Here is a 23,933-nt window from a genome sequence, read left to right as displayed (position 1 = left end):
GGCTATCATATCTCCTCTCAGTCTTCTCTTATCCAGGCTAAACATACCTAGCTCCTTCAACCATTCCTCCTAAGGCTTGGTTTCCAGACCCCTGATCATCCTGATATCCTCCTCTGCACAAGTTCCAGCTTGTCAATTTATCCTTCTTAAATTGTGGCACCCAGAACTGGACACAGTATTTCAGGTGTGGTCTCAGCAAGGCAGAATACAGAGGTACTATTACCTCTGTACACTATACTTCTGTTTATGTAGCCTGGAATAGCATTAGTTTTTTTGCTGCTGCATCACACTGTTAACTCATGTTAACCTTGTGGTTCACTAAGACCACTAGATCCTTTTCACATGTTCTACTAGTAATCCAGGTCCCCCCCGCCTCTTATATTTGTACATCTGTTTCTTCCTGCCTATGTGCAGAACCTTACATTTGTCACTACTGAAATTCATTTTGTTAGTTTTGGCCCAGTTCTCTAATTTGTTAAGGTCAGTTTGAATCCCAATTCTGTCTTCTGCAACATTAATTACCCCTCCCAGTTTGGTATCACCTGATTTTTTTTTTTGTCTGTCTTTCAGCTTCATTCTCTGCATATTTTGCTACCATCCTGCTGACTCCATCCACCAAAGTCTCTCTTAGGTCGCTTGCCAACTCAGTTCCTAATTTTCTACACAGAAACTGTTAGATGGCCTCCATACTAGTGCTGCAGATGTCATCAGATGAGTAGGACAAGGTTTGTGTCTCTAGTGTTCAGATGTAAGCCAGTGCCTGCAGCAACACGCACACTAGGTTTTTGTTGATGTCTAAGTCTGTAGGCTGTTCAGGGAAGCCAGCAGTTCCCTCAGCTTGTTGCTTGCTCCCTCCCTTCCCCCGCTGCCTGCCTTCCTCCCTCTTCCCCTTCCCACAGTACATCTCCTTTGACCTCCTTAGGCGGGTCCCTTCTACAAGCAGTGCCCTTCAGTTTGGCAACAAGCATTGATTTGGTTTTGCTTTCTTTAAAATTCTTAAATGTGCCCTTCAGTTTCAGAACAAAAAACGCTTTCAGGGCAGCTCACATGAAACAAATAATAATAATAAAATTTTAAAATTTTAATTTAAAGTGGGGAAATAACCTTTACAGATTATAAAATAATAATAAAATAGTTTTAATTTTAAAATATGGAGCAACTCAGAAACTGCAGGAGCTAGCATACTTGAATCCAGGCTGCCCAGTTCTTAATGTAACAACATCATTTTTAATTTTTTTTAGAGTGATAGCTTCAGTTACACAGGCATTCTCTGCTACCAAGTGGACAGGCTGCTATTCCTAAATATGAGAGAGAATTCCAGAACAACCCTTGATGTACTAAATGGTATTGGACAATCTTTTATATCTCAGCCTCACCAATTTGTAGAATAGAAATCTTAACAACTTACCTATGTGGATGGATGAGATAATGAAAATCACAAAAATGTGTATTTATTTTTTGAGCCTGATACTCAATGGTTCTTCAGATTTGATACATACAATGCCGTAGTGCTACATTTAACGTAGTTAGACACCTAGCTATAAGGTGCCAACTTTGTGGCTAAAAGGAGAGTTTGAGTCTTTTTGAAAATAACAGAATCTCTAATGACAAGTGCTTGAACTTTGCTCCTGCATCACGATACCTGTGGAAACATGGCAATTTCTGAAACATTTCTGAGGCAGTGACATGCAACTACTCCACTTGATAGCTTCAGGGGGTGATTCTGAATAAAATTACTGTTGGTGGTACTTCCCTAGCCTCTAAAATATATCAGAACATATACAGATATGAATTTCCATAAACATTGACTTTATGTTCAGTATACAAGCTCATTTCCCATCTTTCCCAAGATTTCAAATATTCAAGTAGACTTCTTATTCTTTACACTTACTGCCCTTTTCACTATTGTCTGTGTGACTATAAACATACAAACTGTACTTTTCCAACTGGGTGAATATTCAAACCAAATCAATTTCTTTTAGCAAACAGAATAGAATTGAGCATGCACACACACGCACACACACACACACACACAGAGAGAGAGAGAGAGAGAGAGTGAGAGAGAGAGAGAGAGAGAGAGAAGTGATGTCAGAAATGCAATCTGGAGAACAAGAGTGGGCTGTAATGTGTATAGTGTTTTTGGACACTGAAGGCTACTTGCAACTGAAGCTGCAGGTTCCTACCACAATTTTAAACAAAGGACATATTGCCTTTCAATAAGGGACTGACCTACATCAGAGGCAAGGAACCTCTGGTCTGCAAGCCAATCTTGGCTCATCAGGGTCAAGGCAGAGTGTGTCCTCCCAGATTGGCCATTGTCTAAGGATGAAATCAGACATGCCACTAAATATGTCCCAAGAGGCCACATGAGGAGGTGTGACTTTCATCAGCAATGCAAAGTGTCCACACTTGCTGTTTCAGAAGGAAAATTCATGGTGTGGTTTCTAATGATACATCTAGTTTGGTCCTAAAAGCCTTGAGAAGCTACAAACATGTATCACTTCAAGACAAATGATCATAGCTAACAAACTGCTAGTGGACTGACAGCTATGAGATAAACAATGCAAAGAGAGGGAGAGGGGAAGAGGGAAAGTGAGATGCCAGAGAGCCTAACAATGTTATCAAATTGGTTTAGGAAAAGACAAATATTCTATGGTTGAGTGAAAAATATACTGTGAATCATTATAAAAGGAAAGAGCAAAATCATACATCAACTGGAAGCAAGAAACAAACCACAAAATCCTCAAAATCAACAATATGAAACAACTGTTTGCATAGTATGATAAATTTAGCACCATAGACTCCTTCCTCAAACTTTTAAATAAATAAATAAATCAGCAACTGGAAATTATTCAGAGCCTTAGAAGAGCTCACCAGGGAGTGGAATACATTTATGAAGTGAAGTAATTACATCTGTGGTTAATTTCATCGGAAGCTTGCTAACTGACAAGGAAGCATTTACAATAGCTGCAATCACAGGGATTACATGTTCTCGGGAGTCCTGCTGTAGCCAAACAATCTGGGGTGCTCACACTAGACTGTTCAATGCAGATGTGTTCTAATTAGCTATTTTAGACACAGGTGTGCATATAAAAAAGTAAGCACAGCTTACTGATGTGCTGGAAGATTCACAAGAAATTCCCCATTTAACACTGGCACCATGTGGATTCCAGGCTCAGCATTCATTTAAAAATAAAATAGTCTTTGTTGCCCTTCCCCTTGTAAAGATAGCCTTGAAAATGTAAACTTCAAATTGATCCACTGAGATGAAAGCTATGGATTTTGAAGCTACAGTGAGAGTAAATTTAGCACCTCTAGTCCTAGCAAGGCTCTTATTCCTTTAATATTAACCTGCTAAATCTTCAGTGGAGGCCCTCTTGAAAGCCCCAACTTCCTCGGGTGAATGTGTGGTTGTAGGGAACTTAGGGAGTGGGCTCTTTCAGTGGCTGCACCTAAGCTCTGGAACTTCTAAGGGATGTCTGTTTTGCCTCTTTGCTAATGTCCCTTTACTGGGCAGTAAAACAAACAAAAAACCCGACATTCCTTTTTCCTATAAACAGCATTGATTCCTAAGTATTTTTATTTGATGAGACTTAAAAAAGAAAAGAAAAGCTCTGCTGAAATTGGTTTTAGTTGGATGATTTCTTTTTTATTCCACTGGTCTTAGCTTTGTGTTTCAAGTTTTTTACTTTTGCATGTTTATGTTGCTTTGACATCTTGTTTCGTGTTAGCTACCTTGAACTAGTCTTATTTATCTTATGTACTTATTCAAACAATAAATAAAAGCTGCGTAACAGCCAAAATTCAGTTTTCTCCACCACTGCATTTCCATTCAGGGAAAAGTGTTGCCTGATATATTTCAACCTGTTTAAGACAGAGCGATGCTGCTGAAGAAAGAAAGAAAAGTAGCAACTTTAGGTGGACTTACTCCTGCCCTCGCCCTGCTCACCACTCTGCTCTTGACCGTGGTCGGTAAGGGAGGTAGCAGACCATAGGACTGGAAAGGAAACACTTGAAAGAAACAGTGGAACCTTATAGTAGAGACAGCTGCCAGTCAGCATAGTCATTACTGAGGTAAGGTAGGCCACTGGATAAAGCCAGTATAAGGCAGCTTCCTATGTCCATTTATCTCTCACGTAAGGATATTTGAAAGTTATGCACCTGGCCCTAAAATACATACCTGGACTTGTTTTGATTAATGTCTGCAGGAGACTTTGTGGATATTTAAGCTATAATTTAGAAAAATCTGAATAATTACTCAAAAGGAAACAGCTTATAAGAAGTAAATAAGGAAGCCAGATACAGGATAAATGAAGTCTTTTATTTGGTTGTTTGCATTGTTGTATGTTATGCTTATTGTATGTTATGTTCATGTTTTATGAGGGTGGATTTCTGTATTGGGGTGGGGGTTTATGTTATGTTGTAAATAAAATTTCCAGTAAAATTTAAAATAAAAAATTGAAAGTTATGCACCTGGATCACGAAATGTCAGCTCTAGGCAAGAATCACATGAATGGAGTTTCAATACACCAGAAACCACTGTTGTACAGAATTGCCAGGTACTACCTATTTCTTCCAAATCCATAACTGACTACACCTTATTTCTGATTAACACAGTTCTAAAGATAAACCTGATCTTTCAAAGATGTTTCTCTCTCTCTCTCTCGCTCTCTCTCTCTCTCTCTCTCATGGCAGTATTACCACACAGCCTACATGCACATTTCATGAAATGGCCTTCTGATTTTAGTAGGTCCAATGACAAATAACTTTCTGGGCCCTTTTCTGAAATATTGAACCCAACTCCTGCTTATGGAATTATAAAAGTGAGAAAATAACAAATGATTGAAACATGTGGAAAATTGTCACTTCAAACACTGAGCGAAGCAGCACACCAGAAAGCAAACCCTTCATAGCTCTTTCCAGCAGTTCTGAAGCTTTATCTAATACACATGATATCCCCCCCCCCACCTATTCAGAAGTGATAAATGATAATAGAGAGTACAGATTTGGGGGAGAAAGAAGACACTGAAGGTAGTGAGGAAGCTGTTGGAATAGTGGGGAGTAGCAAGCAGTTTGGTCTTCTCTAATTTGCTTGTTTCCCCCCAGAATCAAGTATAGGAATTTGTTACTGGGTTTTCATTAATTTCTTCAGATGGGTGGAAATAATAAAACAGAATGTCTGGGTATCATTTTAAAGAGCAGTCATGTAATCAACATAAGGGTCTAAACTTGACAGTTTTCAGAAATGTATGCCTCTAATTTTTACAAAGAAACAGAATATGCCGAATTCAGTTATTCATATAGACCTATTCAGAGCTATTTTTAATGCTCACTTCTAGGGTTTAATTAATATTAGTGAATTTCAAACAAGACTAACAGACTCTCTTAGCAGCTGAAATAACCTCTATCACTCACTGGTGGTATTAAACTTTCACCTCTCAAAAAAAAATAATGCCAATAATTTTTCCTCTTGGTCTCTCTGTGTGTGGCTGCAGCCCAATTCATATAAAATGCCAGATGTGGAAGATGTAGGCATGGCTTGGGGAAAACTTCCTTGGCGGCCAAATTAGGACCCCTGCTAGTTCTAATTAGGTGTGTGGGGTGGAGGTTCCTCAGGCTTTCAACGGAATGGTTGGGTTTCAGCAGTCATCTCTCAATTTAATAATCCAAGATGTAAATAAGCCTTGTTCTCCCCACACTCAGCTGCTTTGCTCCTCCATTCATGTGTTCTGTTAACTATACCTTTCCATTATGTCCAAATCAGGAAACTGGTTATTGGCTAACACTCCACCCCATTTTGAAAAGTAAAGATTATCACCCTGCCCTTACGTTCACACGGAAGATCCCTTTAGGTGCCAACACTGAGGATTCCTACTCTTTGGCATGCTTTGGATAAATCATAAAGGAAGGATAAATGTAAGAAGATAATATCATGCTCTTTCATTTCTCTAATTTAGTCTCCCTCTCAGACTTTCAACATCAGCATGTCACCTCTTTCCCCTTGCACACTAAGCAGCCATTTTTTGTTCATTATCCCATATTTCTCCCTCTATCTCAATATATTTTCATTTCCCATTCCCTTCTGAACAAGTCTTTGGTAATTTACATTACAATTTGTATTTTATTTTATTTTATCAGTAAAGAGTGGTGGAATCTCTGCCGCCTTCAGAGCCCTGTTACTTCTGCCAATCTGAGTGGAAGGTGAGTGTTAGTACTGTATAATTCTAACTGCAGGCCGATAGGCCTAAATTAGGCTCATTGCCATTAACTTGACTGGTTTAGAATGCAGTGGCTCTTTGACCCTAGCTCTGCCATCTCCTTCAAAACACCCAGTTTCATCTGGCTACTACCAGCATCAATTAAGGAGTAATCTGGTGGGACTTTTAATCTCAGATGAAGATGAATTAGTTTAAAAAATTGGAGTCATCTGCCTCTCATCATCCTATTGATTTTAAGAAGGATTCTGCAGATGAATAGAATAATAAATACAGTATACCACATCTTGTTTTCTCTCTGTTTTCCAAGGAAAACACATTTCAGAGTTAAAAATATAAAATACAGAGGACTGCAAATGTAAATTGTACTTATTAATAGACTGGAAATACAACCCGAGAATAAAAAGGATTGTAAAACCTTGAAAAATTAAATCCATAAACTTGAAAACAGTCTAAGATTAAGAAATGCCATATTGCTTAAAGTCCCTAAGGGCAAAGTCACTAAAAGAACTTTAAAAAAATATATTTCGGTATTGAGGAAATATAATATATATTCCTAGAAAAAAGAGCCAAAGGAGGAAACAAAAATTAAACTACTTTCAATACTCTGTGCACACAACCAAGCAGGACGTTCTGCTGCACAAAACCCACTAAATTGAAAAGGAGTTGCATGGTGATATGTGCCTCACATCTCTGATTATTTTGCACCATCTCAAGCATCGTCATAAAAACTCAGCATTGAAAAGGCAACACAACACATAAAAATAAATTATATACTGCCAACAGAATTGCTTAATTTAAAGAGTTCTCAGGATAAGAACCTAATCTATAAAATGGATTAAGTGCTTAAATATATTGCATCTTAATTAAAAGTTGAACTATACAAGTTCCTCCAATGTGCTGTTAAGTGAACTAGCCAAGTGGAAAGCGTAACCTGATCTCTGAAGTGAAGAACTAATGATTTCTAGAGGGGGGCGGAATCTCCTTTTCTCAATCTCTCACATGCACCAATCAAATTGAATTATGAATTTACAGGTGCTCCCACCTTTATGTTTTAATCATGAGAGCACTCCTGCCACTTACTTCCAGCTGTAAACATATAGGGCCTAGTTTTATAGGTACTGCTATGCACAGAAAAGCATGTGGACTGTCAATATTCTTTTTTGCAAGAAGTTACTTCCATTTGCCAAGCAGAAGCTGATTCCAAGACCTTTTTAATAATCCCTTCATACCTTAATAGTGCCATAAGATTGAGATCACTTAAGCAAAGCTGGAGATAAGTGGTTCACCAGAGGTGCCCATTATGAAAATTTCAACAATGCTAGAATCTGAAGGGGCCACATCATGGACTTGTCATTCTCACATGACATTACTTTTGACATTACCTGACCACAGTGAGTAGACTACATACCGCAGTGGCTTATACACCAGTAGTGCAACGTCAAAAGGAGCTGTAGGAACCAACTCCTAGGGGCTGAGGTCCCTTCGCCCCTCCCCAATAAAATATTTGAGGAGGCACTCCTCCCATGTTGATGGGCATTGCCATTCAAGTAGTGTGTGCGTGCGCTGCGCCATATATTATGTGGGGCAGGGCTTACCTGAGCCACCCCAATATTTTAGTCAAGTTGGCAGTCCTGGAAGGATTGCCAAGAGAGAAGCCAAAAGGCCCAGCAGGCCGGGAAATTATTTTTGCCCTGGGTGTGGGGCCAAGTGCCGTTATTGGTCAGTTGGTCCCATGCCCAGGGGAATGTCCTCTAATTCCTGCCGCCATTGGCCAATTTGGCAGCAGAAGGACGATCCAGCCTGTAATAGGCCAGTTCACAGAGGAACCCCGGGGCTCGCCTGCAAAGCCTCCTGTCCGAGAAGGAGCGAATGGACCTACTGAAGAAAGGCTAGGCTAGATCTGATTATTTTGCTGTTCATGTTTTATTTACTGCAGCTATCATGTTTATATATTGGTCTCCTACCAAGATTGAAACAGGTGTACAGAATCACTCCATGGGTTCATTGCATACCCATAGTATTCTCAAACTTTGTTTCATTTCTACAAATAGGAGTGTTGCAATAACTTATAACAAAATGTGGCAAGACTAGCAGTTCCCCAGCTATGACAGCTGAGGCTTCATAAAGCACTCCCAACAATTTGTATCCTCAGTATTTTATATTTGCATAACATCACGGCCAGACTCCAACAGCTGACTAATGCAAGTGCAGCTAGGGCTTTCCCCTTGTTAAGCAACAGCTTGCATTTGCTGATCCATGACTTCCATGGCTAGCAATGGGACCCTGTTTTGCAGATGGTTCATTGAACTGGGGTTAATGTTTGCAATAATGAACTTTTAAACCTGACAAAACAAAATCTAGGTAACATTCATATTCTTAACAGCAAGTAGGGAAATTTCCTATTTACACTTTTCAGATAGCCCTAATATACATTTTAAATCATGCTCAATATGATTTGAAGTATAACATTCAATTTCATTCATATACTTTTTAAAACTGTAAATCATGATTTTCACAAGGTTGCAAAAAAGATATTCACACCTTAACAACAAAAATCCTAACTGTCATAAATATTTATGCTGTTTTGTATGTATAGCCTTTTATGTATGCAGTTCTATTATTAGAAATATTTACTAAATCCCAGTTTTTCATAGAGCTGAGTACACTTGTCCCTACTGCATTAGTCCTCAAAGTTACTGCCCATTTGTTTGACTTTATTTTAAAACTGCAAATGCAGAATAATGAAAATCTAAATAGATAGACTTACCCCATTTAGAGGATAGGTTTTCCATCCTAGCTCTCCAATTGCAGAGGTTGTATCAAGCAATACAACTAGAAATAAATAAAAGGTTAATTAGTTGAAAGAAAAACCCACTTTATACAGATATTAAAAAAACCTCTTATAGGTTTACAACTTGTGTGTAAATAAGAGCTGCTTTGATTTTTTTTTGCATATCTCAGAAAAAAAACTTACTTATAGCAAACATTTACTTTCTACAAAAATATGAAAAAAGATTGGCATGTTCTGAGGTTAGAATTAAAACATAACACATTAACACAGAAATACAAAGTGAAGTTGAAAAACCATAACAAAAGAAGAAAGAAGGGCAGTTCAATGACAATGAATGCCCATTCTTACATCAGCCTCTGCAATAAGGCTCCTCCTCCTCCCTTTCTAAAAGTTCAAGGTCATGGGAAGAAGCCCCATGCTACGATTTCTTTCTACAGCAACACCGCTTCCATTACAGGGAGACGCTGTTGTGGGAAGGGGGCAAGGCATGGGCTCCTCCTATGTGACCTTACATCTAAAGCACCAATAGCAGACAGGTAAGAGCTCAATGTATTAAATCCAGGTGTGGAAGTTTCCACTTGCCCATTGGAACAAGCAAACCATGTTTCCAGTTTAAAGTGCTGATGACTTGCTGCAAAGTAAGAATGTTCAAAACTCCATATGCATGGTTGTGCATAACTCCCACCTGAGTTTTGTCTGCCATTTTGAACCTAACCTAATCTCTTTGATTTCCGTATCAGCAAAGTATATACATTTCTGCTACTATTTTCTAATGTGCACAACAGAGAAATATAAGAAGTGGAGTTCTCTTAAGGTCAGTACTGGGACATGTGCTTGTTCATAAATGATCTGGAGTTAGTCATGAGCAGCAAGGTGACCAAGTTGGCTGATGACACCAAAATGGTAGAGGCTGTCAAGAACAAAAAGAGATTGCAAACAGCTCCAAAATTATCTCTCCAAACTGGGTGGACAGGCAATCATTTACCCCCTCTTTCATATGGGACATCAGGGTCATCAAATGAAGCTTAGTGTGGAAGATTCAGAACAGACAAAAGGAAGTTATTCTTCACACAGAAATTGTTTATGAAATTTGTTACCATGAGGCATATCAATGCCAACTTGTATGGCTTTAAAAGGGCTTTAGACAAATAGGTATCAGTTCCTTGGTAGGTGGGAGCACAACTGGGGAAAGTGCTGTTGCACTCATGTCCTGCTAGTGAACTTTCCATAGCCATCTGGCTGGCCAATGTGAGACTAGGATGCTAAACTGGATGGGCTTGTTCTGATTCAGCAGGGATCTTCTTATGTTTTTAAGATAGTTAAACACATGCTGACTCCTTTAAAAAGGTACTGAACTAGATTATAACAAGAGAGGCATAATCTATTTTGCCTCTGCTCCATAACATAGGAGGCAGCTCTACTAAGAACATCCAAAATTTTGCATGGATGCGTGTGACTGAAGAAGGAACACACAAACTAGGATGAACCGCAAAGGCAATTAAATTGCCGGTAAAAATGCTTTTATTTGCATTATTCATCCAACGTAGTTTTTGGTATTTTGTGGAACTTTGAAAAAGTGTCTAATTGCTCTATGGAGAAAAATAAAGTTCAGATACTACACTTGATCTTAGTCAAAAGGCCGAGAAGCGACCTTCAGTTTTGGAAGACCCAAGGGTAGTGAGTTTTGTCTTCAGCAATTTATTTTAAATTGTAAGCCTCTGTAGATAATACATTATGCACCTAATATTTCTCTAAGTAGAAATGACAGTTCAACAGCAGCATTAGGTGACCATAAAGTCTAATCTCTGTAGTAAGTCTCTGGCTTGCTTATTATTCAGGGAAAGTTTGTTATAAGTCAATGTATGATGTTTGAATAATAAAATGTGACATAATTAGAGAACCAAACCACAAAGGTATTGATTAGGAAAATGTAATACAAGACAAGTGGGCTATGAACCTATAAGCTGTCCAGTTATAGTAAACCTCCACAACTAAGAGAGCAAAACACATCCTGGACTAATTGGTTAAGCTGTCTGTGGACAAACGCTGACCCTCGGCTTATAGAGCGAGATGAGCGCACAACCCCAGAGTCGTCTGCAACTGCACCTAACAGTCAGGGGTACCTTTACCTTTAATCCTTATCCTAGTATACAAGGAGTGATGAGGCAAGCAATACATGGAATGGCTTTTACATCCCAAAGCCAAACAGGATGCTGCTGAATATTCACCAAGTATGTCTTTGGTGAAAACTAGAAATAACTGTTTTGTATCACTGATAACATAGAAGAGCACAGAGGGAGGCTTTGTAAAACCACTGAGTCCAGATTCAAAAATTACCTAACTGCTCCACTGCCTGGAGTTGCTAAAAAGACATTTCATATCTAAGTAAAGCAACTCCACAAGGACATACAGGTTAGTCTATGGATGTTTGCTCAGTATTCCCATTACATTATTAGGTCATAGTTCTAAATATGTGCTCAGAAGACTAATTTTTTTTTGATATGTGTTCTAAGCTATCCTCTCCCTGGATCTAGAAGAAACTTTCTGAACATGGTGCATGCTAGATGTTGTTAGACTACAACAATCACCAGCCCCTGCTAGCGGGCATCAGGTTGAGGATGGCTGAACTAGTCTAGCTCTTGAGAGCCAGTGTGGTGTAGTGGTTAAAAGCGGTAGCCTCGTAATCTGGGGAACCGGGTTCGCGTCTCCACTCCTCCACATGCAGCTGCTGGGTGACCTTGGGCCAGTCATACTTCTTTGAAGTCTCTCAGCCCCACTCACCTCACAGTGTTTGTTGTGGGGGAGGAAGGGAAAGGAGAATGTTAGCCGCTTTGAGACTCCTGAAGGGGAGTGAAAGGCGGGATATCAAATCCAAACTCTTGTACCCAGACTTTCTGATAGTCATCCTAGTGTGATCATCAAGTTTGCACACACAATTTATTCTTTGGTGTCAATTTATTCTTCGAAAAATAATGACAACTAAGAGTTGAAGCTTTTTAAAGTAAGCTACACAGCTGAATAAAATTACAGTCTCTTTGGCAAGTACCATTAGGCAATTAAAATGGGGAAAATATGGACCTCCTAACAATGCAGCTTTTTTTATTTCAACTTTCACTAGCAGTATTTTCTACCAAAACAACTCTAAAGGCTTAGAAAATGTTCCTGCTATGCTGAAATCTTTGACAATATTTGCATAGAAACTTTTCTAGGATAATGGGTATAATAGATGCCTACCCAGGGTTAGTATTTTTAACTATAATTTTTACCGCTGTGCAAATTGTTCTGCCTGAAGAAAACAGTGCATTCAGAATATATTCAGAAGCCCCAAATAGCTGCCTGTTTTCCAAAAGAGCCTAATCCAAAAGCATAACAAAAAGTATAAAGGGGATTTAAAAATTTACATTAATACACTGAGTGTGGAAGTTGGCCTTTCTAAGGTTTGAAAGTGCAGAAATAAGCTTCCTATTTTGTACATTAAAAGAGGGGAAAGAGGAAGAACAAATTTGCATTGGATTTAGCAGGTTAATTTTTTAAAAATAATAATCTTAGCCTACCCCAAGAGTTATCCGTGAATAATTACCGGTAGAAGTTATGATCCTTCTGTTTGCTGTGGACTAGTTACTATAAAAGTCTGTCATTTACTTCAATGGAAAGGGAAAAAAATCAGTTTAAATGTCCAAAACATGAAGGGACTCTCCATGTACATCAATATACTGAGACAGTGCTTTTTTCTAAAAAAAAATGTTTAGGGGTACTCTCATTTTTACTCAAGAAAATCAACAATTTGTAATTCAAATCAGGAAAAATAATTACAGTAAATGGACAAAAGTACAAAGATTTTAAAAATGTTTAGGCGTATGCGTACCCCTGCGTACCCCCAGAAAAAAGCACTGCATTGAGGGAACACTTAGATACACGTCTTTGTTAGTGTAGTAACATCACAACAAACAAAGGCTGATGGGAGTTGTAGTCCAACAAAATCTGGAGGTTAGCCACCCCTGCTTAGAATGTTCATAAACATTTTATGTATTGACAGAAATACAGAGTGTTCACAGGCAACTTTTCTGATAAAATTAAAAGATATTTGAAAGCAGTGTTTCCATAATAATAATAATAATAATAATAATAATAATAATAATTTATCCCCTGCCCATCAGACTGGGTTTCCCCAGCCACTAAAGATTGTTGTTGTTGTTGTTCTGATGGTGTTTCTGGAAAATCACTATTTCTTATTTGGCATTTGGGGATACATGGAGGCCCAGATACTTGGATTTTAAAATGGTGCTATCATGCCTGCATGCCTGCATTGGAGTTGGCTTCTGCTATGTGAACAAACCTAGGCTATGTCCAAATTCATTATTTCAAGAGGTCTTGCACCCTGCCCAAATTGTAAGCACTGCCGAATGTGCTTGGGTTGTAGCTGCTTTATAAAAATTGCAACCAGTTTCCGAATATACCTGCTTCAGAAGCCTGTGGAGAGGCTGGCTGCTGCATAGAAAATCAACACAGCACACCACAGGTGCAAGAAAGAGTCTCAACAGTTGTGGGAGAACTCAGGCAATGCATTTTTGGCATTGTGAAAAAGGTGTACAACAATGTCCCTATTTTCATCTGTTAAATGTGAGACACTTCTGAATGTCCCAGTCCCAATGTACAATGTGCTTCTTGCAACAACCATTTATCTATATAAAAAAACCATATATCACAATATAATAAGAATACTTACACAGCTTATATAAAGGCAATATAACAATATCAATGAATGAATATTTAAATAAAGATACATTGGTGGCTCTGGAGATTGTTAGAAGCAAGAAGAGCTGTGCTGGCAAGGTATGAGAAGATCATATAGGAGAACCCCCTCTCCTTTTATAGCGGTTTACTTTTGTTGTTGTTTTATTTGCTTTTTGTCTTTGCTGGGTTTTTATTCATAAAGTAAGATACCCTTGTTCCAAATAAATGGGAGAGGAATAATAGGAGGTGGGGGAGAAGAAAGCCCTGAGGCTAGGGGAGAGAAATACAGAAACCTGAGGTAACGTAGTTACAGGAGAGGACTGAGGAAAACACAGAGCAAAACCGAGAAATGGAGTACACTAAAGGGATATGGGAAAAGCTCACACAGGGAGCAGAAACTCAGTAGTACCGGCAGGAAGTTAAAGGGACAAAGCAGGTGGGAATCCAAATGGCTGGAAGAAATGCCTGACTAGGTCATGGCCATCAGACATATGGCTTTAGGGCAACCTTCACCAACCTATTTCTCTGCAGAATGATGTGAGGCTGAGGCTGATGGTAGTCCAAAACATGTGGAGGGCACCTGGCTGCCAGAGCCTGCGCAACTGCTTCACTTTTGGGGTCCCCATAAGAGCCCACAGCATCCCTCATACCCTCCACTTGATCCAGTCAGCTTCAGAGTCAGTAGGCCATGGACGGCAGGCTGCCACACTTAACAACCAGAAGCAATCTAGAAACGGTCCCATCCTTGAGGCAAGCTTTTATCAATGAAATAAAACAAAATAAAAGCATCCTACTCCTTAGGAACATGAGGCAAAATGCTGCCTGCTAAACCATGAGCGCCGGATTTACGGTGCTGTACAAGTTCAGGTAGCTTAACTGAGTTCTCAAGTCACTGTCTGGCATAGCTCTAAAAACACAGGCCTGAAACTGGGCGTCTCCTACTCTGAGGGAAGGAGACAGGCTGGTCCTGGCCAAGGAAAGGTGGCGTTTTAGAAAGCTTCAACCAGGACAATCTTTGCCACTTCATTTTGTCTGGCGAGGGCTTCTGCGCCTTTTAAAAGCTTTGTGACTGGCAAAAATGTTACAGTATGTGATACTGTTTTTCCTGTTGCTGTACGGTGGGAATATCTGCAGCTGTTACGTTCCCGCCTGTCATGCACCTTGAAAAGCACAAAAGCTACGTGTGGGTCACTCTGTGAGAAAAGTGACTAACAAATAATTTTATTAACAACAACAACTATAATATTACAAAAAGCCAGCCCTCATTAGCTATGCTTTTTCATTTCATGGTAACAAAATGAGTAATAGAACAAGAGAGTCAACTAAGGGAGGCAGCTAACCCTAGTCCAGTTCAGAAAATTCCATTTTAAAAGGCTGTTTCCAGCTTGTTAGATACACCTTGTTGAGAATACCAAAGGACTCAAAAGTAGGCTCCCCACCCTACATCACAAACAGCCCACATCTGAACAGACCATCACTCCATAGCAGGAAAGAAGCATTCTGTTCTGCCATCAAGTAAAAATAAAAATAAAATCAACCACTAAATCTTTGTTGTGCGTTAAATGGGCCAAAGTAGTCAAAATTTGTGTAGAATGTAATATTACTAATAGGAATCTGTGCTTCAGCCATTAAATAAATTAACTTCTTGCAGAACAATCAAAACCCTGCTGCTTTGTGAGAAAGGGATTTGTGACAAATATGTCCTAGGAAAGCAGTTCTTCTGAGACTTCCAATGGCCTGTAGTGAATATATCTGGGGGAAGGATGATTAGGCCGGTGGAGTGCAGCAGAAGTGTTGCATCACTACTCTTGAAAATGAAGTAATGTCACTTTGAGTGACTTAGTTCAAAGTAATTCTCCAAAGGTCTACTTCAGCCTTAAGTGCCTCTTATGTAACCCACTGAGGCAAGGGGAATGTCAGTAAGAATCTCTGGAGTGCTGCTGAGGAGCTGTGAAGGCAAAGCCAAATATATATGCTGCATGCTGCATCAACAGCAAAGATGAAGGCTTTGGAATTTCTATATTTGCAGCTTCTGGGTTTCAGCAAAGTGTGTTTTTCATAGTGACTAACTAGTTATTTTCCAAAGTAATTTTTTTTGGTAAACTAATTCTCTTCATTAAAAAAAAAAGCTTAAATGCCTCAGAATATTTGACAGATCTAATTATTTGAAAATGAGAGGGGAGGGATATACAGAGTTAAAAGGGATATGAATATTTGTTTTCTGGTAAAAGGCTATCTGACCACTCTGAAACATAAGAACTAAAATAATTTTATTCTTTTACTGGATCACAAATATTGTTAAAATTATTTTTAAAAATGCTCCACTCAGTGGCCAGGCCAAAGTCTACCTACATCTGTATTCAATAAAGTTCTGGCATTTTTCAATTGAAAAAATTGTTTCAATTTTTTCACCTGCTACTGCCTCACCCTTTCCAGTCTCTGGGGTACTCTGCACTTGGGTCCCCAACATCAATTGATATAATAAACATTGACCTTTTCTGAATGAATATTGGCCAGTTATACAAATAGCACAGTTTATAACACTGCAACAGAGGTGGATCTTCAACTGACCTGAGCAATTCCCAAAAGGCAGTTTGCAGTGCAAAGTTGGTTTTGTGAATTAACCTTAAGAAGTTCAGCAATGTACTAACAAATTGGGGGGGGGGGGCTTTACAAAAAGGCTAGATACAAATAAATGGAAGATCTAGGGCAAGGACTCTCTATTTTTAGAATACAGAGTACTAGGATTATATGATTATATTCATTTGTGTATTTGTTAGCACTAGAAGCAGCACATTAATATATCAACAGGAAACCGGTTGGAGATGGTGTACTAAATGTCAGCACACAATCAAACCTAATCTATTATCAATTCTGTCTTCTTGTTTGCAAAATGCCCATCTGTGTCCCTATCTGCAACAAGCATATTTTATTCTGCATATTTCAAGACCCTTCGGAGTGATGAATAAAAATAAGTAATACAACATGCATTGATTGAATTTTGACAATTTGGGACATCATTTTTTCCTCATTCAATACTAACTGGCAGTAGCTCTTCAGAGTTTACAACCCTACCTGGATATTCTGGTGGTTGAATATAGGATCTTCTACATGCAAAGCATGTGTTCTGCTACTAGGTTATGGGGGGGGGGGGGAATGTAGGCACAGAACACCATTCTGCCATCATTTTGGTGTCCCCACTGGGGAACTGAGCTAGTAAGAATATAGCAAACTAATATAAAGTGCACTTGAAAATCACCTGCTTAAACTATTGAAATGCACTAGCTCTAATCTAATCTAATCAAAACAACATCTATGTTGATTGTAGAGATTTTAACTGACCTGCACAAGAGGATCACTAGATGTATGTGACCTACCAATGTCTTAAGATTGCCATTTGAGGACTTTTCCCACCTCAATGGCTCATTGGGGATGAAAGGTAGGACAAAACAATAATAAATAGAATTAATAAATGAATCTGAAGTGTACAGAGTAGCTAGCTATAAGTGAGAGAATCTTTTCATCAATAGCTACCTTCCTCCCAGTTGTGTCCCCTGAGAAAGGCTTATGTTGTTTTGACACATTCTCATTCTTTCTTATACCTGAAGGAGCGTCTCCACCCCCATCGTTAAGCCCAGACACTGAGGTCTAGCACCGAGGGCCTTCTGGTAGTTCCCTCACTGCAAGAAGTGAGGTTACAGGGAACCAGGCAGAGGGCCTTCTCGGCAGTGGCACCCATCCTGTGGAACACCCTCCCACCAGATGTCAAGGAAATAAACAACTATCTGACTTCTAGAAGACATCTGAAGGCAGCCCTGTTTGGGGAAGTTTTTAATGTTTGATGTTTTATTGCGTTTTTAATATCCTGCTGGAAGCCACCCAGAGTGGTTGGAGAGGCCCAGTCAGATGGGCGGGGTATTAGTAATAAATTTTATTATTATTATTATTATTATTATTATTATTATTACTATTGTGTTAAGTAAGACTGATACTGATATGTTGTCTTTTAACTCTGATGAAATGGTTTCAGTTCACAATATAACAAAAATAATGTGAAATTATTTATATATTTTTATTTGTTCTGTTTTGGATGTTATTGACTGTGTGTTTCCTTTATCATTTGTGCTTTTGTCTTTTGTAATTTGAGTTAAATATTTCTTGTCCAAAGAACCATGTTATGGGGTGATTTAAAAATATAAGAAATAAATAATACAAGATTTACTTTAAACGCCACTAAAAGCCCTGGTCATTGTGTACATGAAAGTTGCTCTTTCCAGACTACCCTACCTCTTTTTGTAACCTTAGTTTCAAAGGTTTGTTTTGTAGTGTTTGTTTCAAAAACTATAACTGATCTTAGGTCCTGAGATTTCAGTAGGATTTGCAGAAAGATCCTATGAGGTCAGACAAGCAGTATGATATCAGAAGCTTCACTCTGACTTTGGAGGTCCTGTCTGAATGCCCACTGTTGCATCTCTAATCCCTGAATTCCAAGTGATTCGAGCATTTTTGCTAGGATAAGATAAACCTGGCTGACCAGAAACTCCAATTTACGTAATCTGGAATTAGGTCAATTGTTTTTAGCATTCAGGGTTCTACTATTAAAAGGATTGTGTGTAGTGCTTTTTTGTGATGGTACTCACCAGTAGAGAGTATCATAACTTCTTTTATTACTGCACACGACAGCTAATTTGTCCTGGCACCCATGACACTTCTATTAAGATAGGAGTACCAGCACATCATTTATTTATTTTTTAAACCAAAAAGAGTACTGATTGTGTGTATGGTTAAACTCAGACATCTTACTGAAACCAATTGCTAATGACAAATCTTTCTGACTTTTTCATTCCATTCGTCTTAATTTTACACATACACTGTCCCTTTTCAATCAGACTAGTATTTCAGTTGTTTAAACTGTGACATACAAAGATCATTACCAGATATTACAAGTCTGAATGGTGCTATCCAAGGGAATTATGGCAGGAAGCCAGTCCTCACTCTCTGCAGAGTATTTTAATAATCCTGAAATATGGTTAATGAGACGGTTGGGGGGTTTCTAATGCATGTAAAAAATTCTTTTCAACTTTGAAGCATTATTATGCTTCACAGTCATTTAGCTGGCTGTTTTCACTACAAGAAGGCTGAGATGAAAGACTGTCAGTTTGAACCTAACAGAGGCAGTATTTGAAAGAAGGGTGCTTTCTCAAGAGAAATTTATTTAAAGGGCATAGGTGCCTTTTGCCAACCCATATGCCACACATACATAAGCAAGCAACACAAAATCATACTGCTCTTCAGGCTGTGAAATATACCAGCATAGCAGTATGCTTCACTAGTGTGGTCACCATAATGGAATGGCTTGTTCTGTTTCAATTCGTTGGATTTTTATATGCTTAAATAAAATAAAATAATTAAACAAACATATATATCTGCTTATGTAACTTGGAAAAAAATGACTAACTGCTGTCTGCTGTGCACAAATGAAGCATGGTGTTTTCCATCTTTTCCAGAGCAAAGCAGAAAGAAGGCAATTTGTCAATTATCTATGCTAATGAGTTCAAAAATATATTCACATTTAAAAATATGCACACTTAAATTTGCCTGCTATCTACAATTGACACTAAGCTACTGAAAGAAAATGCATCTGGATAGCAGAATTGCTGGAAAGAATGGCTGAAAACAGACTAGGTGATTGGCAACCCCATGGAATAGCTATGATGTGTGGTTTTTTTGTTTGCTATTCTGTGATTTTAAAAGAGGCTGGTGGAAAAAACAAGACGCATCTCTTCACTTCAGCACATACTGATCCTTGCATTATAGCAGACAGCATTATGAATATCCACAGAGGAAGCTTCCCATGCTTGCAGTTGATGCTGGAAGTTGTAAGCACAGGAAACAGCACTGATGAAATAAGGGCACAGGGAATCTGGGGTTTGCCATATCTGCCTTACTGCTTCCCTCATTTGAATTCTGTAATCCGTTCAAGGCTGCAAGGCGGAGAACAGGGATACCATGTTGCCTGCTAGTTTGAGCTCTGCTAAATGTCTTACATGTAAATTCACCCACGTGGGCCTGCACACTGCCAGTATGTAATCTGTCCCCCTGCTTTCCAACCCTCCACCACTTGCCAACCCTCCATTACTCTTCCCATAGTAACACCCTACACCTTTCCCTTTCCTCCAAATCCAACTTAGCCTGCTTTGCACTTTCCCAACTCCATTTCTGAAGCGTCGCCCCCATTTACATGCCAGGTTCTCCCCCCTTCCTTTTCTGCAACCCCACTTGTATGCAGGCAGTTTCCTCAGTCACCTGGATCTTCCTCCTTCAACACATTGCAACAGCTAAACCTCATTTTCACACACACACCCCATTCTGAAGCTACCACTGCCTAGTATTCTACAGCCACTGTACACACACTACAGCATTATGATAAACCAGAGCAAATATATGCAGTATAGGGAAACTGGGTAGCCCCTTGTATATATATGTAGCTTTTGCACACCATCTATTTTCTCACCATCTATTTTCAGTTCACATGAGCTGTTCCCTGGTATATATTGTCATGGATGATTCAGTAATAATAATAATAATAATAATAATAATAGTGCAGAACATACCCCAGCATCAACAATGATTCACATGTTATTTTGGTGCATGGAAATGTTTGTCCAAGGAAGTCTGGGGCTGTTTGTGTGAAGAAGAAAAATCTATTGTACAAAGGACCCTAAGTGAACAAAAGATTCAATATGTAGCAGTAGCAATCAGATCAGTGAGCCATTAATGAGGTTCAAAATGTAACAGTAATGAACAAAATTGGTGTGCTGTTTCCATGGGGTCAAGACTAGGACTAGCCATCTGAGAAACAGTTTCTATCCAAATGCAATTTTGGTTTTAAACGCAGTGTAAGGTAGTCTCTATGTGAGTATATTGTATTCAATTATAGGGTATCAGAGTTTTTAGGGGGTAACCAGGCTGGGATAGTTGGGATAGCAGGCTTGTTGGTTTTTGAATGTCTAATGTAGAGTTTTTCAATTTTGTTGTTCTGTATGGGACAATGAAAATAAAGATTATTGAATCGAGATCTGAGGGAAAAGGTTCCCCCTCCCCACATACACATTTAGAGGTTGTAATTTGATTTCTTTTTGTCATAGCCCATTTTGTCACCTAAATATTAGAATTTTGAAATTCAATACATACTAACAAGGTGGTGTAGGTAGCAATTCTAGACATACTTAACCTGTGAGCATGTCCCATTGCTCTTAATGGAGCTTATTTCTGACTAGGCTTGTATACAATTGCACTGTAAAACCCTAGGCATAGTTAATTAATACTGTATGGTCACAGAATAGGCACGAAGCAACAACAGCCTATATAACAACAGCCTATATTCCTAATGAGGAAAATATATTGCTGAAGGATATGTAAAACATATTTAATTATTTAATTCTCAACCTCACTGCACCCACAACCCTGTTGTTAGAATTATTTATATCCTTCCTTTTTTCCAAGGTGCTTAAGGCTGCATGTGTGATTCTTCTTCCCCCTTTTGACTTCTGTAACAGTTCTGTGTGAGGTAGATTTGGCTGACAGATAGTGACCTAAGGTCGCTTGATGAGTTTCATGTCTGAGGAGAGATTTGAACCTGAGTCTACCTAGTGCCAGTCTAACAAGCTAACCACTCAAGCATATTGAAACTGGATGGCTACTCATTTCCCCACACGTAGTGACTCAAAACATTTTAAAAAGGTAAAATAGAAATAATGTTTTCCAGAGACTGATATCAGAAACTTAAAACTGCCCTCATAAATAGGATAATTGGAGCCTATGTGTCTCTGTATGTAGGAAGCTGCAGCTAACCTTTGAGAATACCTAGGAAGCAGCAGAGAACAGTCAGAAAATATAAAGGGCAGCTGCAACTTCAGTCTAACCAGAGGGCCTCAGCTACAGCAAGTCACATATTACATGCACCACTGATAGTGTTTACAATATATGTGCATATATAGTACCTTCACGCTGTGTTTTGTCAGAGATAATCCTGACTGGTTTGACTTCATCTCTCCATCAAGAGATGCCAACACAGCACTTCCCTTCCCATTCAAAACTATACGTTCAAAACTATACGCAGTAGTCACAACATGAAAATGAAGAATGATAGAAAACTAGTGTTGTCCTCTTTTCCCACTGTAGCCAAAGTTGGATGTAATGTAATTCTATGTAAAGCTATAGTACATCATTTAGCTATAATATGAAGATGCACAACTGCACAGGGAAATCCTTGGAAAAGCCGATGTCATTTTGTGAGTACCATTAGCCACATGTTTGCTCATTTTCAGCCCTTACATATTACAGCAAGAGAAAAGAAGTTCCCGGTAACATTGATCTTCACCGTCAAATTTCCATAAGTGGCTAGGGAAGAAGAATATCATCACTGCTGCACCTTTTCCCTTTCAGGTTTAATACAAGCCCTGTTGACATAATAAACCTATTCAGGCATCTTATTTACTTGCATGAAAATAAACACATGCAGGGGAATGCAAGCATCTCCTAGGCCCTGTCTCTTTCACTAAGAGTGAAAGTATGAGGCTGGGAGCCTCCTCTACTTGTGTAAGCACCATGCATAGTTTATAATCCTGGATAAAGATTATGTTCCAGATGGAGCGCAGTTAACAGCACACCCCAACTCTTTATCATGTGTTTATTTATACACGGCAAGTAAATAGAACATCCAAATAGGATTGTTATCTTTCAAATGTGCTATTACATTAATTTACTCATAATTCCCTAAATATTTATTACATGAAAGGTACCCTTAAGTTTACAGGGGCAAGTCAGCAGTAGGGCAAGTGGCCACTGAACTTCTATACCATGATAACAACAGCTGCTGGACAGCAATGATAATTCATAGGTTCCATTGCCTTTTTGGCTACACAGGGATTATGTGAATAAACAATCAATGACCACACACTGTACTGAGGCACTAACCTAGAAGTCTGGAGTGCCAACACAGATGGAATAAACCCAGTCCTCTCAGCACTTAGGCCTGTCTCCAGTCCAAAAAGGTCAGAGTGCTCTATCACATATGAGAAGATTAATTTGGGCCATGAATAACCCGTGCCCCCATTGCTTAATCTCAGGACCTATCAACAGAGATACTCCTAATCTCATACACAGACACATGTCTCAGATTCATGACTGTTTCTAGGTGGTAGAAACAGCCAGGTCTACCTCATTTCTTCAGTGTAGGAACTGCTCTTGTCAGAGTGAAATAAATCTATTCACACCTTGCTGGGTAGTTATTATGTTTCTTATGAAGCAGCTCATAAAGCCTGAATAGTTGGCATTTGTTGTTTTAATTTTCCAAAGTAAAATGTCTAAAATATAATTTATTTTCTTATTTAGACAAAAATTTTGAATGCATAAATATACTCTGTGAAGTAATAGGCTACTAGACTATAAAGGAAAGCAGAGGTGAGTGTGACCGGTTCAGTCACACTGGGTGCAGAGTCTCTGGGGCACCCATTCTCTGATGTAGCATGGAAGGTGAGAAGCAGAGGGTGAGGCACTGAAATTTGAAACCCCAGGGTCTACCACTGAGGGAAAGAGCCAGTGCATTCACGATTTGCATGCAGAAGGTTCCAGGTTCAGTTCCTGGCATTTTCTGTTAAAAGGATCAGATTGCAAAGATAATGTAAAATACCTCTGTGTGAAAGTCACTGGCAGTCAGAGTAGACACTAGTGAGCAAGATATGCAAATATTATGACTTGGAGGGCCACAATAAATATACATAGTGACATGCCTATTTTTCCAATTAAAAAGCAAACTGGAGATAATATGGCAAATAAAGTTACCCAGCAAACCTCTTGATGCCTTTACTGTAATGATGAAATCATGTTTTCAGACACATACACACATGCACACACACACACAAAAATAGGAACAGTTGTTTTCTATTTTGCTCTATTTTGTTGGAAGCAATTTAGCAGTAATAATTGGGCAAGAGGTTTAATTGGGAGGGAAGGGTTTTTTAAAAAAACACACACACGACATGGAACTTTACAGACTTGTAGACATTTTTCTACAGAGGCCCATGAAGGTTAAAATATGTGGATCATACCTCTCCCAGTCTCTGAAGGATTTATGTGTATCATAAATTCTTAAGTAAAATTTAATGGAGTGTTCTGAGTAATTTTCT

General features: G+C 38.8%; 1 protein-coding gene across 3 annotated transcripts in view; it reads right to left on the bottom strand.

The window, feature by feature from the left end:
* EPHA6 (EPH receptor A6) overlaps nucleotides 1–23,933 on the bottom strand; it is a 371,548-nt gene that overhangs the window by 332,392 nt on the left and 15,223 nt on the right. For all 3 annotated transcript variants that reach the window (XM_081001496.1, XM_081001497.1, XM_081001498.1), the window contains exon 2: nucleotides 8,986–9,050. In XM_081001496.1, coding sequence (XP_080857622.1) covers nucleotides 8,986–9,050 — 65 coding nt within the window. The remainder of the gene's footprint in view (nucleotides 1–8,985; nucleotides 9,051–23,933) is intronic.

This window comes from Podarcis pityusensis, assembly GCF_964106645.2.
Source record: "Podarcis pityusensis genome assembly, chromosome: 4".
NCBI lineage: Eukaryota > Metazoa > Chordata > Lepidosauria > Squamata > Lacertidae > Podarcis > Podarcis pityusensis.
This window is presented reverse-complemented; position numbering and strand designations above follow the sequence as displayed.